General features: G+C 37.0%; 1 protein-coding gene across 7 annotated transcripts in view; it reads right to left on the bottom strand.

Moving 5' to 3' along the window:
* Positions 1 to 1,860: 1,860 nt before the first annotated feature.
* The window catches only part of LOC107583937 (protein bicaudal D homolog 1-like), a 23,333-nt gene continuing 6,309 nt past the window's right edge, over positions 1,861 to 18,884 (bottom strand). Inside the window, exons 2-9 of one of the 7 annotated variants that reach the window (XM_016270294.1) lie at positions 14,982 to 15,194; positions 14,709 to 14,861; positions 13,252 to 13,725; positions 10,499 to 11,620; positions 8,658 to 8,809; positions 7,515 to 7,725; positions 3,141 to 3,227; positions 1,861 to 2,539 (exon numbers count right to left, since the gene is read on the bottom strand). In XM_016270294.1, coding sequence (XP_016125780.1) covers positions 2,468 to 2,539; positions 3,141 to 3,227; positions 7,515 to 7,725; positions 8,658 to 8,809; positions 10,499 to 11,620; positions 13,252 to 13,725; positions 14,709 to 14,861; positions 14,982 to 15,194 — 2,484 coding nt within the window. In that variant the 3' untranslated portion in view covers positions 1,861 to 2,467. Of the gene's footprint in view, positions 2,587 to 3,140; positions 3,228 to 6,526; positions 7,726 to 8,657; positions 8,810 to 10,498; positions 11,621 to 13,251; positions 13,726 to 14,708; positions 14,862 to 14,981; positions 15,195 to 18,884 lie in introns of those variants that run through there. The other 6 variants (XM_016270295.1, XM_016270296.1, XM_016270297.1 and 3 more) reach the window with 6 other exon arrangements.

The following is an 18,884-nucleotide window of genomic DNA, read 5'->3' as shown; positions in this document are numbered from 1 at the left end:
TTAAAAAAGCATCATATGACCCCTTTAATGAATCAGACTTCCCATCAATACTCACCTGATGTTATGTCCCTCTGAATATGTTTTCATTTAAGCATCAAATTAATGACTGAGTGCACATTATGATTCCTCCCTAAAATTAAGAGGAGATCTTACAACATATATTTGGCCGTTTTTGCGATTTATTTTAGCTTGAACGTGATTTGTAATACAGCACCTTCTAGAGACTTTTCTAGAGTTTTATTAAATCAATTTATTTTTATATTCATTAAACAGGAAAATGTTACATCATAGAATATCATCTAGTAATAGATAAATGCAGTAAAGCTGTATTGCTGTTTGCCAGGAAGACACTAATCAGCTACTTATTCATCATAAATATTTTTTTTGTGTGTGTTTTGTCTTTTATTTATTTATTATTATTATTTAATTTGTTAAATACATGAGACTAATACTACTGAGTCATACATGAATGGTCAAAAATGCATATCAATTATTTTAAATGAAATGAAAAACAATACACCACATGGTTAATACTTTAGATGGCTTCATAGTTGATAAAGTTGGAAGTTTGAGTGTCCGAATGTGCATGATGGGATTGTCCAGAGCTTTGGACAATCGGTCAGGAGATCCAGTGTGAGTGAAACAGCAGGTTAAGACATTTTAGTGATCCATATGCAGCATTAGTCTTGGTTAACAGTCATACTGAAAACTGACAGTGCTGGAATGCTCTGGTTTTGTGTGTGCGTGTGTGTGTGTGTGCATGTCTGTGTGTGTGTGTGTGCGCGTGTCTGTGTGTGTGTGTGTGGGTGTCTGTCTGTGTGTGTGTGTCTGTCTGTGTGGGGGTGTGTGTGTGTGTGTGTGTGTGTGTGTGTGTGTGTCTGTGTGTGTCTGTGTGTGTGTGTGGGTGTGTCTGTCTGTGTGTGTGTGTGTGTGCGTGTGTATGTGTGTGTGCTTGTGCTTACAGCTCAAATGGCTGCTGGGTTGCAGAAGACCATGGTTATACACACTTCAACAGCAGTGCAAATAGAGACGATTAAACAGTGATGATATCTCATGATATCACAAAATCACGCATGCAACATTCCCATCGGATGGACTGTGATAATCTGAAACAAATGTACAGAGAGGCAGTTTATGGCATTGAATGAATATGTTTTCGAAGAGTAAGGCTTAAAATAGGATACATAACCTTACTGCATCTTCCAAAGTCCAGTCTTCAGTAATGTTCTTCCCTCAGTTTCAGGGGATTTTATAGGCTTTGGTAAGTTTAACCTGAATGTTCTCGTTTAAATACTAGTTAAACTCTATCAGCGACATATTACATGCTGTTGATTATTACAGAAAATAGCTTCAACTCATACTTCAGTTAATAAAAACAACCAAAAATAGTTACTAAAAATGTTTCCTTGGAAACTAAATTTGTAACTAATAAACCAAATTCAAATTGAAGTAAAAAAAATGTATTAAATAATAATAAATATACATTTAAAGCTAAATAGAAATATGAAAAATAATACATATTATTTTTAAATAAGTTTTATTTCAAATATATTTTTAAATAATATTTTTAAAATATTTATATTTAGTTTTAAATTAGAGATAATAATTATAATCATTTAAAAATATTACAAAATGACATATTCTAAACTAAAATTGTATTAATTAAATATTAATGTAAAATTGTATTAGATTAGTTCATATTTTAATGTAAATTTTAATAGAACGTTTACTTTAAAATGTTTATCAAGATCAGTGTGTGTGTGTGTGTGTGTGTTATATGTATATGTACATATAACACACACACACATATATATACTGTATATACACACACACATACATACATACATATATAGCCTAAATTATTCTCTATACTAAGTAAGTGGCAGCATGATGTTGTTTATAGATCTTAACTTGTTTTTAACCTTGATCATTCATATTTGGTCTGTAAGGGTTTAATTTAACTTACCGTTAACTACTCTATCATTCCAGTGATTATTCAATCATAATAGTACTAGTATCAGTATTCATAAGGTAGATTTTTTTTTTTTAAACTTCTCCCTCCTCAGTTCCCTTAATATTCAAGAGTCCACATTCTGTACCATCCATCAGTGATTGTACATCATCACATTCAGCTGACAAAACTGTGAAACATGAACACTTTCAAGTTAGCGTGTAAAAAGTGTCATAGGCAAAAAGCAGCTGGACAAGGATACAAACGTACAAGAGATCACATGACCATGATGTCAGAGCATCATGTGATCAGCTAGGAATTCAGGGCCTGTGTTTTACTTTGGTTTGTGTCTCTCTGCCATCACCGTAGTGTGTCCAGTGAACTCGGCTCACGGTGCGGTAAGGTGGCGGGCGTGAGGCACTCCTGTGGTGTTTAAGCTCCAAGCGGTGCCTTAGATCTACGCTAGGGGAGGCAGGAATCGAGGAGAAAAGCTTCAGGGTCCAGAGACCTGGGCAGTTAAGAGGGAAAAGTATTCAGAGGACTCCTGATGTTGTTGAATCCGGGAGAATCGCCATTACAGTCCATCTGCTGCCGGACACACAGATCATAACTGATGTAACCTACTGCAAAACAAACTGAGATAAACATAGATTGGAGGAAAGGCCATTTTTAAGATAAAGAGAAAAGATCATATATACAGCTAAAAGTATTTTATGAAATACAATGCATAATGCACTTAATCAATCATTTAAAATGTACATATGCACTACTGTTCAAAAGATGTTTTTGAAAGACGTCTCTTCTGGTCACCAAGGCTGCATATATTTAACCAAAAATACAGTAATAATTGTGAAATATTTTTACAATTTCAAATAACTGTTTTCTACTTGAATATATTTAAAAATGCAATTTATTTCTGTGATGCAAAGCTGAATATTCAGCATCAATACTCCAGTCTTCAGTGTCACATAATCCTTCAGAAATCATTTGAATATGCTGATTTGCTGCTCAAGTTTTTCTCTCTCAATCTTTTGATCAATTTAATGCATTCTTGCTGAAGAAACATATTCATTTCTTTCTTTCTTAAAAAATTAATAAATAAAAAACTAAATTATTGACTCCAAACTTTTGAACAGTAGTGTATAAACATAGGTTATACTGAACAGAAAGCAACTCCATACTTGGTTACCTGTAGGTTAACAGGGTCCGGTATGTTTAGTTCTTGGTAGCGCTGTGGCACTGAGGCAGGAGGAGGCTGCTGACTATCTAGAAGAGACTGACAGATTAGTTCTCACACAGCTAGGGGGCAGAATAGAGCAGTGAGACAAGAGCAGCATAGACAATAATACCACAAAGCTACAGGTAGTCCAAAATGCAGCGGCTAGAGTCCTTACCAGGTCAAGAAAATATGATCATATTACCCAGTTTTAGTCTCTATAATATTCACTACTGAGCGGCTAGAGTCCTTACCAGGTCAAGAAAATATGATCATATTACCCAATTTTAGTCTCTATAATATTCACTACTTTTCAGAAGTTTGGTAACATTGTTTTTAAATGTTATGAAAAAAAGTCTGCTGTCCAAGGCTGCATTTATTTGATTAAAAATACAGTAGAAACAGTAATATTGTGAAACATTATTATGGTTTAATAATATATGTTCAAATGTAATTTATTCCTGTGGTCAAACCTGAATCTTCAGCGTCATTACTCCAGTCTTCAGTGTCACATGATCCTTCAGAAATCATTCTAATATGCTGACTTGCTGCTCAAGAAACATTTATTAATATTAATGTTGAAAACAATTGTGCTGCTTAATATTTTTGTGGATACCAACATATATCTTATTTACAGGATTCTTTGATGAATAGAAAGTTCAAACTAACAGCATTTATTTGAAATAGGAATGTTTTTATTCGAATATTCTAATTCACGAGATTGGGACACAGCTTTTACTTACCTATTTACTAACTATTGTGACATTATAGCTTTAGCATCAATGTCAAACCGGTTTCTGAGATAGCTGGTTTATTGCTGATCCAAAATGGTCTACTAGCCCAGACAGGTCCCAATGAGCTGGTATGCTTCCTTGTCAACCATTTAAACTAGTTTGGAACAGCTAGAAACTAGCTACCTTGTTCCCAGGTGCATTTTCCAGTAGATTCTTTTAAAACATTCAAATTGAATGTTGCTTGATGCTTTGACAATTAATAAAAACAGTGAGGAAGCAGACGCCAGACGCATTTATACCTGTTATTTACAGTATATATGAAGAATATACAACATTACAGTCCAGTTCACAACAGACATATACAGTGTTTTGCTGTAGGCCGTGTACTGTATACACATGCATATGACAGCAGACAGGGACATGAATAACAGTCTGCCCTCAAAAAGTGTTTTGCATTTGCACAAAGTGTCTGTTTACAGTAACACACAGTAGAAAACACATTCATCTACGACTCCAGCTAGTGCAGACGTCGCAGCGCGACATGAATGAGAGAAAATCAAAGAGAAAGTGATGCGGGAAGCAAGAAGCATTTGACAGGGTTCCCTAAAATTGGCCGTCGGACTGAATGAGATGGCGACACACTGGGATTCAGATTTTGGAGCAGTGATGTCATGATCATGTGATCGTGCAAACGTGTTTGTGTGCTTCAGGCCTCAGGTGTGCAGGTGCGACAGAGAGGAGGTCTCACATGGTTTCTGTCCTGATTTGAAAACAACACCCCTAAAACTGCTTTATCTGGTCACAGATAATTACACGAAGCCCTCTGGATGAACCAAAACAAACTGAATCAGTTTCACCCGTTTATCAGTCCCAGATTTGACTTGAGTGCAGGAAACCAGCATAAAACAGCAAGAATAGAGAAAAGATCCTCTTTAATACTTTTTAAAGATCGCCACCTAATTATAGTTGTAATATTAGATCTACAAGTCACAAACAGAGCGCTAAACTAAAAATATCACTTCAATTTCATGCAATACTGAGGCCTGTGGAGCAATAATGAATTAAACACTGAATTGGGATCAGAATTGAATCTTTCTATAATAGCGGTGACGTTTCCATGAAAAGTTTTTTTTTTTACTCATGATTTACTGAAACTCAAGAAACAAATCCAATAGTAAAATAGCTAACTGTTAAAATATGAAATAAATTGTAATTACAGTATACTGTATATAATTAGAATGTATTTCATATATTTTAACGATATATATATATAGTATATATATAATTCTAGTATACAAATGTATATTATAAATATATTTTTATTTATTATATATAATTATTTATATTTTATACTAGAATGAAATATTATTTAAAAAAAACATTTTGTTTTATATAGGAAAAAATCACAGCAATTGCAGAAGGACCCATTTATTAAAAAATAAATATTCGAAAATGTATTCAGCAAAAACCAGCAGTTAAAAAATGTCATGCAGGGAAATCATGGCAGGCTCGGGTTGAGGGTTTGATACCTGTCAAATGCTTCAAGCACTGTGTGTGATGTGGTGTAGGTTGGTGTGGGTCTGATATGGCTCTAGAAGGCCAGTCAAGTGTGCGGCCTGTCAGTGTCACACAAGACGTTTAATGGGAGGACACAGGCACCTCTCATGAAATACAGCAATTTTTGGACAGAAAAGACATTTAACAGAAGTCTGGGCCCATGCACGTCCCTTTCTAAGTGACGCTTTCTGCTCTATTTGGCAGCTTGTTATTTGGCTGTGAGCTTTGGAGTATGGTGTCTTGCCAAAATGTGAATGTGTAAGGGGAAAAACAACAACATCAATGCAACTGATAAAATGGCAACAAACGGAAGAACACTGACTAGACAGGACATGAGCACTGCATCTGTTATACTGTAAATCACTGCTGCAGATCATATGTGCTGTAAAAAAAAAAAACGTTGCAATGTTATTTGCCACCTTTAGACAGCTGACAATGAATGATATTCCCTGAGAATTTAGTCATCTAGACAATAGCATCACTTCATCGTTAACATACATTCAATGCAGCGTCACTGTTCCTGTAAGCACTCAAAACATTGATGAGTTCACATCTGACCCAATCTGATCTTAACTGCAAATTAAAATGGTGTCTTATATTTCTATAAACGTGACTCAACCATTTTTGCACACTCACCATTACATGGGATGGGCCACATTTACGCTGTTTATCCACTGGATGGCACTGTGACTTTGGCTATGCTTGGAATAGCATACTGCAGTATGCATGCAGTACACAGTATGTAACAAAAAAGTTGATGTCCTACTGCATTTTCCCACTTTATTGACTAATTTCATAGGATTTTAAAGGAATAGTTCGACCAAAAATGAAAATTGGGTATGCTATTATGGATTATGGACTTGCATTTTGGCCATAAGTGATGGTTTAGAGTTTAAAATGCCTTAATGATGGATTTGTTTCTTACAAACATGCAGCTTTTTAATTGATGGACTGGAGTGGTGTGGAGGGGTTTTTATCAGCTGTTATTCTTACGGCACCCATTCACTGCAGAGGATCCATTGGTGAGAAAGTGATGGAATGCTACATTTCTCCAAATCTGATGAAGAGGGTGGCCTGAGGGTGAGTAAACTGTCAGTAAAGTAATTTTTTATCAGTGTATTATTTAAAAACAGTATGCAATGTGCATTATATACTACATTTGTATTCTATTCCAAATATAGCCAACTTTCTCAGATACTCATACTGCAATCAGCATTTCATATAAAATCTTGTTGTTACAAATCAACCACTTAATTGACTATCAGTGTTCAAGTCATGTGACAATCACACATTCACTCTCATACACACCAACAACTCATGACCAAATCCGATTCGGTTAACATTACAGCTTGTTGAATCTGTTTTAAAGTCCCTCATTTGTGTAATTGAACAGTCCGTGCGCTCAGATCGGGACAGAGAACACAGTGTCCTGAGAACTGATCAACAGTCTCTTTTGAAGAAGGCCGGGCCACTTGTGCTCCATTAAATCCCTGAGTAAAAAAAAAAAAAAACCAAAACACTTCCCAAAACATTCAAACACAGAAACCAGTGTGTGTCCTCCTCTCTGCGGCACCCGTCAGTAGCGGGGATGCTGGGAGCCGTAGTTTCTGGGATACAAAGGGCTGTAGGTGGATGAAGGGGGCGTGTAGCGGGACGTAGAGCGCTGGAAGTGGCTGGGAAGGGGGCGGGATTGGGACGAGCTCCACATGGAGCGGCGACTGGCCAATAGGGGTGAGCGGTAGGGCGAGGAAGGGGTGGAGCCTGGGGAATAGTGCGACTCACTTGCATAGCGACGGGCCAGGAGGTTGGTGTAAGTGTGTGGTTCGACGACGTACGCCCGGACGCCCATCGTCCAATGGCGGTACGGCATGGTTGGGGGCGTCCAGGAGGATGAGGAAGACGATGCGGGAGACGAAGGGGCCTCCAGGGAGGGTGGGCTGTTGGGGGCGGATAGCTGGGTGGGTGTGGGGGGCGAGGTGATGGCGGCTGCTGCCGTAAGGACCTCGGTAATTGTCAAAGGGGTGTCGGGAAGGGGCGGGACTGGCGTTCTACTTACTTTGGGTGTGCTTCTCCTCAGCCGGGACGTTTTTCCCACGCGGGGCCGGTGCGACTGCTCTTGGTCGAACTCCAGGTCTTCCAGTTTCTGCGTGAGGGCGAGTTTTTGCTGGATGGCCATGCGGAGGAGAGAGTTTAGCGTCTTTTTCTCGTCCTCCGCCGCCGCAAGTTGTCTCTGCATCTCGTCTAGCTGAGACACATACTCATCACACCTGATCAGAGAGAAAGGAGAAATTAGTATTTGGGCTGCACAATTAACCGAAACAAAACTGATTATTTAAATAAATACTTATAATCTGGTGTTTTCAGTGTCTTAGTAAATGTCACATATAATGTGCATTTGGGAATTCAATATGTGACAACCATCTTTCCAAAGTTGTAATTAGAAGTGCTTATAAACTGCCTGCATGTTGACAACAAAAGAAAAGCTTTAAAGGGCTTTCTGTGGTTTTAAAATAAAAACTAGATAGTTCAACATAAAATAATAATAATTATTATTTTTTTATTAAATTTGTTATTTTTTTTATTTTACAGTGAAATATTATAATAGGAATATTTTTTGTATTGTTTCTTTTTTATATAGTAGTAGTAGTAGTAATAATAATAATAATAAGAAAATCTAAAATTAGCAATTACATTTTTCTGCATCACACATCCCTAATTAGTAAACATTCACTCTGATGTGCTGTGAAAGCTCTAGTTGGCTCATTATTCAGTCATCTGTCCACTTGATTTTGCCCTGAACAGCAAAAATAATCCAAATCACAGATGGAAAAAAATGCTCATCTTGTCAGATATTGCTTCGGCTGCGGTCTCAAAGCTCGTATATGATGCTGTCAGCATCCTGCACCAGTGGACATTGTAAAGCAATGTTGGAGAAGTAACTATCTTAAACAGAATCTTCGCAGTATGACAACTGGAAAATACTAAATACTCTTCCTGTACCAAGCTACTTTTCCCAACGAGTAGTTGTGTAGTGCAACAAAATACAATTTTTGTCACTTTGGATTGTACACTCTCTCCTAAAATGTGCTTCTGTGTAAATAATGATTTATTTTGGAGTATTGGTTCGTTTGTATGGTTCATTGAAATGCTCTGCAAACAAATGAATTTTGAGTATAGCGTTACGTTGCGTATTTCTCACCGTGTGGCGAACATGGCTCTGAGGGAAGAGAAGGTGGCCGCGTCCTCTTTCAAGGCCTTTAGCTCGTTCCTCAGCTTCATCATGGTCTCAGTCACCATTGTCTTCTCGTTCTCGTATTTACTCTTCAGGTTGGCCAGAGCCCCCTCAGCCGTCTGTGAGCATTACAACCAACAAACAACTAGTTCTGCCAACAATAAGTTAATTAAGCACTGCTGATATAATATAGACCACATAAGAAAGCACTGATTCATTACGAACATTGAAGGCGTTTTCTAAAAAGAATGCAATTTGATTTTTCTAAATCAAAAACACATGGTTACACATGGATTATAATAGCAGCCCTGCTCAACATCATATTCGTTTTGATATATGGGATATATTTACCAAATAATTGCTCTGGTTTAAAGGCCTACTTTAAGAATACCTTATTGAATTCATGATCTAATTTCATTCAGTGAACTGTTCATTCAACTGAATGCTTGTCGTAGCAGTAACTAAGTACTCCTCTTGTGTCTGTTTGCACATAATAATGGATGTAGTAATTACTTTGCGGCCCATAGAGTACAGCGCTTTCTCTCTGGTGTGGGATCTATAAATCGCAATGTCCATTAATCATCTCTGGCCTGGAAGGGTCATACAACATGCTTTATATCACACAGTGGCCAACAAAGAGAAAGAAATGATGTGTCGGACATAATGGTCCCTTTTCATCAACATTTCATTTTACTGGCTATAGATCAAACGCCTCCGTCTGGGTGCACCGCTCCGCCTGAAATGCCATGTTAACAAGGTGCTGGAGCTTTTAAAAAGAACTAAATGCTATATTTGCCAATGTTTGCCATATTAGATCAGATCTTTGACTTTTACTCTGTTTGGTTTAAGACACTTGTGTTCACAATGTAAGTGGACTTAAAAGGCAACATTGCATGAATGAATCAAACCACAAATAGTGAGGTGGTTGAGTCTGGTTCATTTGTGGGTCCTTTTAGGGTGGACTGAGATCATTTGGGGTGTTCACACCTTATATCAGCCCAAAACTTGCAGAGGTGTAAAAAAAGGGGTATAAAAACAAATTATGGTTAGTAATTTAACAGTCTGATCAGACTGTCTGTCCTTGTTTATGTGGACATTTCTTGGCTAGAATAAATAGCAAAGTGGATTAGACTTTATACCGATAGTATAAAAAATCTTTGTATGCAAGACTACTGTAGGTGAAAGATAGCAACTTGTGCGAAAAAGTAACGCAGAAGCTACAGAGCAATGCTAATGAGACATCAGATTAAGGTAGCTGGAGTGGATCAGACTTAATGCTGATAGTTGAAAATCTTGGATCGCAAGACTACTGTAAGCGAAAGATAGCAATTCAAGTGGAAACTTAAGTTTTACCAAGAAAATATAGAAGCTATAGAGCAACATTAATGAGACATCGGAATAAGTTGCAAAGTGGACCAGACTTGATGCTGATAGTTTAAAATCTTGGTACGCAAGACTATTGTAGGCGAAAGATAGCGACCTATATGGAAATGTAACAGTTTTACAATTTTTACAACTATTGTAGGCGAAGGATGGCAACTCATGTGAAAATGTAAGTTTTACCAAGAAATGAGAAGTCAAGAGTAAGTGGCAAAGTGGACCAAGACTTAATGCCAATGGTTAACAATCTGGGTACTCAAGACTACTGTAGGTGCAAAATGTGGAAAAGTAACAGTTCTACCAAGAAATGTAGAAGCTACAGAGTAACATTAATGAGAAGTCAATGTAAGGACTCCCATGGTTCAGTACTCACAGGCCTCATGGCAATCAATAGGATGCAGGGTAATAAATAGAGCTGATTAGCCTACCTGCTTGTTGGCTTTGAGCACAAGGCGCAAGGTTGCGATCTGCTCCCTTTTTGTGCTCAGGAGGGACTTGAGCTTGAGAATCTCCTCCATGCAGGCCTCCTTGTCCTTGTCCATCAGCGGGGCGAGTTCACTAGCGGCCGCTCTCTGGCGGGACAGCTGGAGCGAGCGGTCCACCGCCTTCTGCAAGTGCTTGATCTGGTCGCGGATGATGGCGTTGAGGTGGTGGATGTTGGTGGGTTCACGGCGGAGGTCGGACCCCGTGGCCGACTCGGGTGCTGGGGATGATGATGAAGACGAGGAAGAGGCACTAACGACGGGTGAACCCAGTGGCGTACGGACTGGGCTCTGCTCAGCAGTGAGAGGTTCTTTGGATGGTGAGTCCGACGGGCTACGAGACTCGGCAGACGTTGCGGCGTTAATCGCCGCCAAACGACGTGCGAGACGTGGGGTCAACAGCACACGGTGATCGTCCTGCCCCTTGTGGCCAGGGGTGGAAATGCGCGTTGGCGTTCGGCCCTGCCGGTAGTATTCTAGCGTAACGCGGTTTGGTGTCTCATTGTTGCACAGGCAGACGTGGTGGTAAAGTTGCGCTAACTCCTCACTGAATGTCGCCAGCTCTTCTTGGGCAGTTCCCAGGATTCCCTGCGTCTCCAAGCCTGCGTTATTGGCTGCCCGCAGCTTGCGTTCTAGATTCACCGCCATCTCCCGGCTTTCCCTGCAGCTGCGCTCCAGCTGCACCACTTGCATCTCCAATGCTTGCAGCTGCGCCTTGCCCTGCTCCTCCGCCCGTGCTCTTGCCTCCACGCACTCATTATATCTATCCTTCACCTCCTTAAGCTCCGCCTTCAGTCCGATCACCTCCGTCACAGCCACCCTGTATTTACATTGCAGCAATTCCAGACTCGGCCCTTCCTGGCCGCTAGGGACGTATGTTGTCTCCTCTTCTTCGTCCTCCTCTTCCCCCTTGGTTTCCTTGCTGCTGCGCTGGTGGCGGAGTTTTCGGAAACGCTCGCCCAAGCGACTGGCCTTCTCGTGCTGCTCCGTCAGCGCCCCCTGTGTGTGACGGAGCAAAGCCTGTGATTCCTGCAAGCTGTTGAGCAAAGACGCTTTTTCACGTTCCACCTACGGCAAATAAACAAGTCAACTAATTACTTTATATGGTGTATACTGGTTAGTCCTGATGCTGGTCTAGATGATGAACCATCATAGCCATGAAAAACATCAGTGAAATCTATCTGGTGAGGCAGGTCAACCAACAAGGTCTTATTTAACTAATAGATATCGCCATACTTTCCTCAGCTGATTAATCACAGTACAGTAAGACAGTACAGTTTTGTATTACAAGTTTTCTGAAATATGCAAAGTATGCAATCATGCAATTAAATATGCACTAATTTGCATACCTTTTCAGAATAGAAATCTGAACATTGGATGAAGCCAGGTTCAAAATTCTTGTTTCATTTTGTTGACATATTACAGTTAATGTTTTTTACATAGGACTTCTCTGTCTCTTATCACTCTCTCTCTTTCTATACATATTGCATTTATATAGATTTCTGGCTCAGTGCATGAAAAATGGCTTTTAAAGATATACGTTGTAATTGAAATCTACAAATGCAAATAGTTAAAGTGCAATAAAAGAAACACTTAAATGTGTATTTTGGATGTTTTCTTGCACTAGTCTGAAAAATAAGACGAAATAGTCAAATGGTTTTGCCTGTAGTGTCCTGACTTAATCTAATGCATGTAACGGAGCATTTTAATGCTCAGGAGACTTAATGGAGATATGCTTAATTTAATCAACTCTGTCTCATATGTTTCTTCTAAATGAATTTACAAGTGAGTCAGACATGGTCTGTGCATTTTGCACAGTTAATGCATGATCAATGTTAACACATAGATGCAAAGTTCATATGTATGTATATGACTCAAATGAACTTGCACTGTAGGAACAGTGATCTCTTGTGACAGGAAGGATATAAATAAGCTAGTAGCATGGCCCATTAGTGTGTATGGTGGTCTCATATTTCATCCCACGACACTGCAGCATCCCGTTGTAAACAGAACAACGCCTAAACCAATGCAGCAGTGGTTTGTCACTATTTAGGATCTTAAGCATGAAAGATGAGTTTAAAAAGCTTAAAAATAGGGAAATTAAGAGAAAACAACCAAAGGATATATGAAAGAAATATTAAAGAGGTAAATTTATTATACCTCTGGGCTGGCAACATAAAGCTTTGCTGTGTAAAAATGAATGCATGTTGATAGAAATGTTTATATAGGTTTATGCTGTTTATATATTCATTATAAGGGTGTGGCTAACATAGGCCCCACCCCTTCACTATGTATATGACTCAAATGAACTTGCACTGTAGGAACAGTGATCTCTTGTGACAGGAAGGATATAAATAAGCTAGTAGCATGGCCCATTAGTGTGTATGGTGGTCTCATATTTCATCCCACGACACTGCAGCATCCCGTTGTAAACAGAACAACGCCTAAACCAATGCAGCAGTGGTTTGTCACTATTTAGGATCTTAAGCATGAAAGATGAGTTTAAAAAGCTTAAAAATAGGGAAATTAAGAGAAAACACAACCAAAGGATATATGAAAGAAATATTAAAGAGGTAAATTTATTATACCTCTGGGCTGGCAACATAAAGCTTTGCTGTGTAAAAATGAATGCATGCTGATAGAAATGTTTATATAGGTTTATGCTGTTTATAACATAGGCCCCACCCCTTCATACTGACCTGCTGAAGCTGTTGTCTTAGTTTCAGGTTTTCAGGGCCATTGAGCTCACTAAAGAGGTCAGGGGTCAGAATTTCAGTCTTCCTCAAACTCGATGGCCTGAAGTCTCCATTCAGTCGGCTCAAAACTGATCCCGCCGCACCTTGAAGCAGATGCCCGTTGCACTTGCCACCGTCTTCGCTGCTGGGCGATGTGGCGGCTGTCGGGGTGGCACTGCCACTAGGTGGCGCTGAGGTCAGGGCGATCAGGTGGGCACAGCCTGAGCTGAAACCCCCGTCGCACACGGTTAGATGATGTGCTAATTCCTTGCGCAGAGCATACTTCTGTTCTCGCTCGCTTTTCAGAGAATTCAAAGCCTCCTCCAATTGGGTCTCAGAGATGTCCTTCAGGCGCAGCGCATCTTCTAATTGGCTGTTAAGCAGGGCTGCTTCCTCCTCCAGAACTTTGATTTCATGCTTCAAGCCCTCATACTCCACCTGATAGAACAGAGAATAGCCATTTGTTTTGAATCTGGAAATATCCGAGACTGTTTCTATGTAACCTGCCACAAACAAATATGATGCATAAAGGTTTTACGCCTAGTTTTGAGAATTTATTTTAACATTTAAAGTAATATAATTTAGTGTATGTATGCCATCTGTGACTTAATGGTCAGAAGTTTTTGAAAATGTGTAATGTAAAATTAAAATATAAATACTTATAAGGTTTATAAATATGTATAAAAATGTATTTAATTTTATAGTAATTAATTAGTCACAAGATATTTGAATATCAACAAATATAATTTAAAATATATGTAAAGACTTCTAATTATAAGTTCATAAATTTATATAAAAATTACATTTATAGTAATCAATTGGTCAGAAGCTATTTAAATATGAATTAAAAAATAAGTATAATATAATGTAACAAAAATATATATAAATAATTTCATAAATAGTTCACAAATGTATATAATAACTATTTACATATCAATTTAAATATATGTATAATATAATATAAAAATATGTAAGTACAGTACTTATAAATAAAAAATACTTTTACTAAAGTAAAAAATACTAATACTTATATTTAATACATTTATATAAAAATAAACACAATATAAAGTAATCAATTCACACATAATGTTTATAATTTTAATAATAATACTTATAATAGAATTACAGATGGATGGGGAAAATTAAGTCAAAAATAGTAACATTTTGTCTGTCTACTGAATGCATGTTGCATATAATGGAAGCGATCTAATTTTGTATCAGCTAGTTTTCTGTTGTTGTTTTGAAAAATGTATTTGGTGACGACATTATCAACTTACATTATTTTTTTTGCTCTAAGGCCAGTGCAAAGACATTTTTTCTGGCCTAGGACCTTTTTTTCTTTAGTGGAAATGTGTGTAATGGTTCTAGACTGCTCACCAGAACTGTGTCGGTGTAAAGGCGGTAACTGTGAGTGTGTTTACCTGGTTCTGCTTGAGCGTGGACACCAGTTTCTGTAGCGAGATGTTCTCCTCCTCCAGTTCGGTGTAGTCTTGCAGTAATCTGGCCTCTCTAAACTTATACTCCCTGATCTCCTCTCTCATGCGGCTTCTCTGCAACTCCAACATCTCATTACTCTGAGAGACACAGAGGGGGAAACAGAGAAAGATTTCAACACCAGACCTGAATACGGGGATACATTTGCGATGTCAAACCAATAATGGATTTACACTGTTTATTAAGAGAGAGTTTCTGACCTCTCTCAGCTCCTGTAGGATGGTGCTGAGTCTTTCGTTCTCGGCCTCCGTGCAGGACGCCTGTGATCTGCTGCTCTTCAGCTCGGCCTGCTGCTCAAGTAGGCGGCCCATGTAGTACGCTTCCTTAGTGGCCGACTCCTGCAGCAGCGTCTCCTCATTGGTCTCCCCGTCTTCAGCCACCTTCCTTTGGGTGGTGTACGCCTGGCTGAAGGCCTGAGGAAGAGAAAAAAAATGCTTAATTAAGGAATACATTCATGCATAAAATGCATGCAAGAAACACTTTTGGATGCATCACAATTTGTACCTTAAACATAGTAAATAGTGTGCAATATTAGGGTTAGACAATCCTAAATAACAGTGCATTTAATATAGCATGCATTTAAAAAGTATGCATCTGTGCATGTTATTTTGGGCTAACATTTCTCAGAAATCCTTGCATTAAAGATTTTTTCAGTTGTATAATAAAGGGGAGGAATTCAATGCCAACCGTTTTTAATCTAGAAGTGAAATATTATGGTAATTCATTTTAAGGCAATGAATTTAGCTAGATGCCAACACTTTTCATGTAAACACAAACCGTACCTGACAAAGAAATCTGTGATTTAGATTTGTGCTTCTAGTAATTCAAAAGTGCCCAAAAATACTATTTAAGGTGGATTTTCGAAGTATTTTTACCACTCCTCGTGGACCATTGTAGTTTTATGTAATAGTATTATGTACTATCACAATCCAAAGCATGTACTAAATCAATAGTGAAGCACATACTTTTAATTGTAATATTTAATTGTAATACATTCACATCAGTGCTTGAAATCCAGGTTTAAATGTGAAATATCTTGTTTTGCCATTTTTACCAAAAGCATATGCTAAGATGTCCACGCTCTAGTATATAGTTAAGATAGATAAGGTCAAATATCAAACTTTCTTTACCTAAAAAGTAGATTATATGTGCGATCTGAGAGTAAGTATTATTTATATACTATGATGCTATTAATATTCTAAATTAGCTTTTATTTTTAGATTTTCAGTTTAATTTTAGTGTCTTTTATTTTTATTTTGTTAAGCGCTTTTGTCATATTTATGTTTTTACATAGATATGACTATTTAGGTTTAATATATTTTTCTAGTTTTAGCTTTGGCTCAGTTAGTTATTATTTATTCCCAGTTAATAATTTTATGCAGAATGACCGTAGTATTTGCTGAATGTCCATTTTTACATTGTGTGAGAGAGAGTCACTGTAATGGAGAGAGAGCCGAATGAGTCTTATTATGCTCTCAGAGGAAGCATGGATGGAGAGCAATGGAGCCTTTCAAACAGACGCCACTGGGGTTTTCCATTAGCTGGAAATTGAATCAAGCTCTGCCTCATGGTCAGTCAGTCCTGCTGGAAGGAGAACTCTGTGTTTTTACACTAGGATGAGATCAGAGTTGGGGTTGAGCTCTTGAAGTATTTAGTGGGGTTTGTTAAATCAAGACTCACTGTTACTATTGCTCAAATCATTTTAATAACAAACATCTAATTCTATTCAACTTTGGGATACAATTTTCCCTTGAGAGGAACTATGAAAACCATGCAAATGTCTTATTATTGGACAATATAGTGCGGCGATGATTCCAGGATATGGTGAAGGTTGTAAAGTTAAGATAGTTATTTAAGGAACTAGGTCAAAACTAGCTTAGCATAATGTAATAATAAAGATAACAGATCATATGAACTAACAATCAGCAATATATTTTATTATTGTGTCATTATAAATTCATTTGATTAATCTTTGTTAATGTTTAATAATAATAATAAAACATTTTATAAAAAATTTAATAAAAATAGAAATGTTAATTGTTTGTTCATGGTAGTTCACAATGCATTAATTAATGTCAACAGATCAGGGATATTATCATTAGTTAAAATGAAAACTAAAACCATAAACACATTTCATTAGTTCAAAAAAATTAAAAAATAAATCACATAAAATACAAAATACAATAAAAAATATATTAAATAAAATGTAATGCATTACAATAAAATAAAATCGATGAAAAATAATTTTAAGTTGAAGTATTAAAATAACTAAAAATAAAAAATAAAATTGCTAAAACTTTACAATGAAAATTATAAATAATTATTTATCACTGCTAAAATGCTAAAATAAAATTCCCAATATTAACAAAAATTTTAATAGAATATCAATGACACTAAACTGAAAATATTTTTAAATGTAATAGTACATTTTTAAATTTACATTGGATTAGGAAAATATTATTTATTATTAGTTCAAAATAACACTGAAAAGAAGACACAAATATATTTCTGTGACGTGTCTCAAGACGTCCTGAGACTATATTTAGTCAGTTCAGTAATATGGTGTGATATAATGAGTAATGCACTGGACCTTTATCACAGGACACTTATCACGCTTTATTTATCCCACAAATCAGTAACTTGATTGTGACTTGATTGAGACCTTGTGATGTGGAATAAACACAAATTAAATAGACGGTTGTTGTGCTGTATTATAAAAGCATGGCAGCGGGTCAGTAATCTGCACCGGGGTTGAAAGGTTAAATGTTTCGGCTGATCCGAGTCCAGTTCTGGCTGGTTAATTCAAATAATGATCAAATTAATATAAGCTAAATAGATTAAAAAACTAATGTAAATAGCAAAAGCACATAAAAATATGAATAAAAACTTATATAAATATGACTAACATAACACTGGGCAGTATGCACTCGATTATAGGGAGTATTAGATGTTAACGGCATGAGGAACAGTTGTATATTCATGTATCACATGACAGGAAGCAGACTGGAGAGATTTAGCCCTGAGTCATTGTGATTCACCTCTATATTACACTAATTTAGGATGAAATAAACATGGTGAAAAGTGACCAACGTTTACACTTAATTTACCTCAGTAGCATTTCTAGACAAGTTTGAGGCGGATATGTGCCAATGGCTTATAAACCAGTTAAAAAAACACATACATAATAATATAAATGATCATATTTATTTTCATATAAAACATCACAATAGTTATTTATCACTAAATGAGTCACTTTCAAGCATTTTGACTTAATATTTAAATGAACTTAAATGCATAATAGTTATATAAATACACTTGGATGTCTTATTTATATATTAATTATATTTAAATACAATTTAAATCATATTTATATTTGTTTTCATGAGTATTATGTCATCATACTCCTCCTAATCTTTGTTTGATGTGGCCAAACATTCTAAATGAGTTTATTGTTTCAAGTGAATATGTATATATATATATATATATATAATATTTAAATATATTTAAACCATAGCTATTATGTTTTTATTTCTTATGTATGATGTCAGCTTTGTTTGATGACGTTTCCAAACATTCCAAAAGAATTGTTTCAAGTAAAGTTCAAGTACTGACTTGCATAAGACCCACCCACACACGCACGCACGCACACACACACACACACACAAATTTCAAATCATACTTCCAATTTACTTATAATTCATTCAATGCCAAAAAGAACCAATAAAATGCAGTTCGACCTGAATACAAATTAAATATTTTACCCAATAAATGTGTATTTTCGTGATTATGACATGCCATACTGATGGTTTTCATCCTAGTCCTCTTATTATCTGAAGACACTGAAGAATATCACTCAATGCCAATGCCCCACACACACGCGCACACACACACACACACACACACACAGAGAGAGACTGTGAAAATCACCCAGGAGATTCTCTTTCTTCACAAAGACAAAGCTGGAGCACTGCAGCCCTCCGTCTCTCTCTCTCCACATTCACACCCCTCAGACAATCTCACTCCCACAACACATTTCCCATAATCCTATCTATCTATCTATCTATCTATCTATCTATCTATCTATCTATCTATCTATCTATCTA

Source organism: Sinocyclocheilus grahami, unplaced genomic scaffold (genome assembly GCF_001515645.1).
Source record: "Sinocyclocheilus grahami isolate Dianchi unplaced genomic scaffold, SAMN03320097.WGS_v1.1 scaffold56.1, whole genome shotgun sequence".
NCBI classification, from domain to species: Eukaryota; Metazoa; Chordata; class Actinopteri; order Cypriniformes; family Cyprinidae; genus Sinocyclocheilus; species Sinocyclocheilus grahami.
The sequence above is the reverse complement of the archived record's forward strand: the minus strand, read 5'-3'. Positions and strand labels throughout refer to the sequence as shown.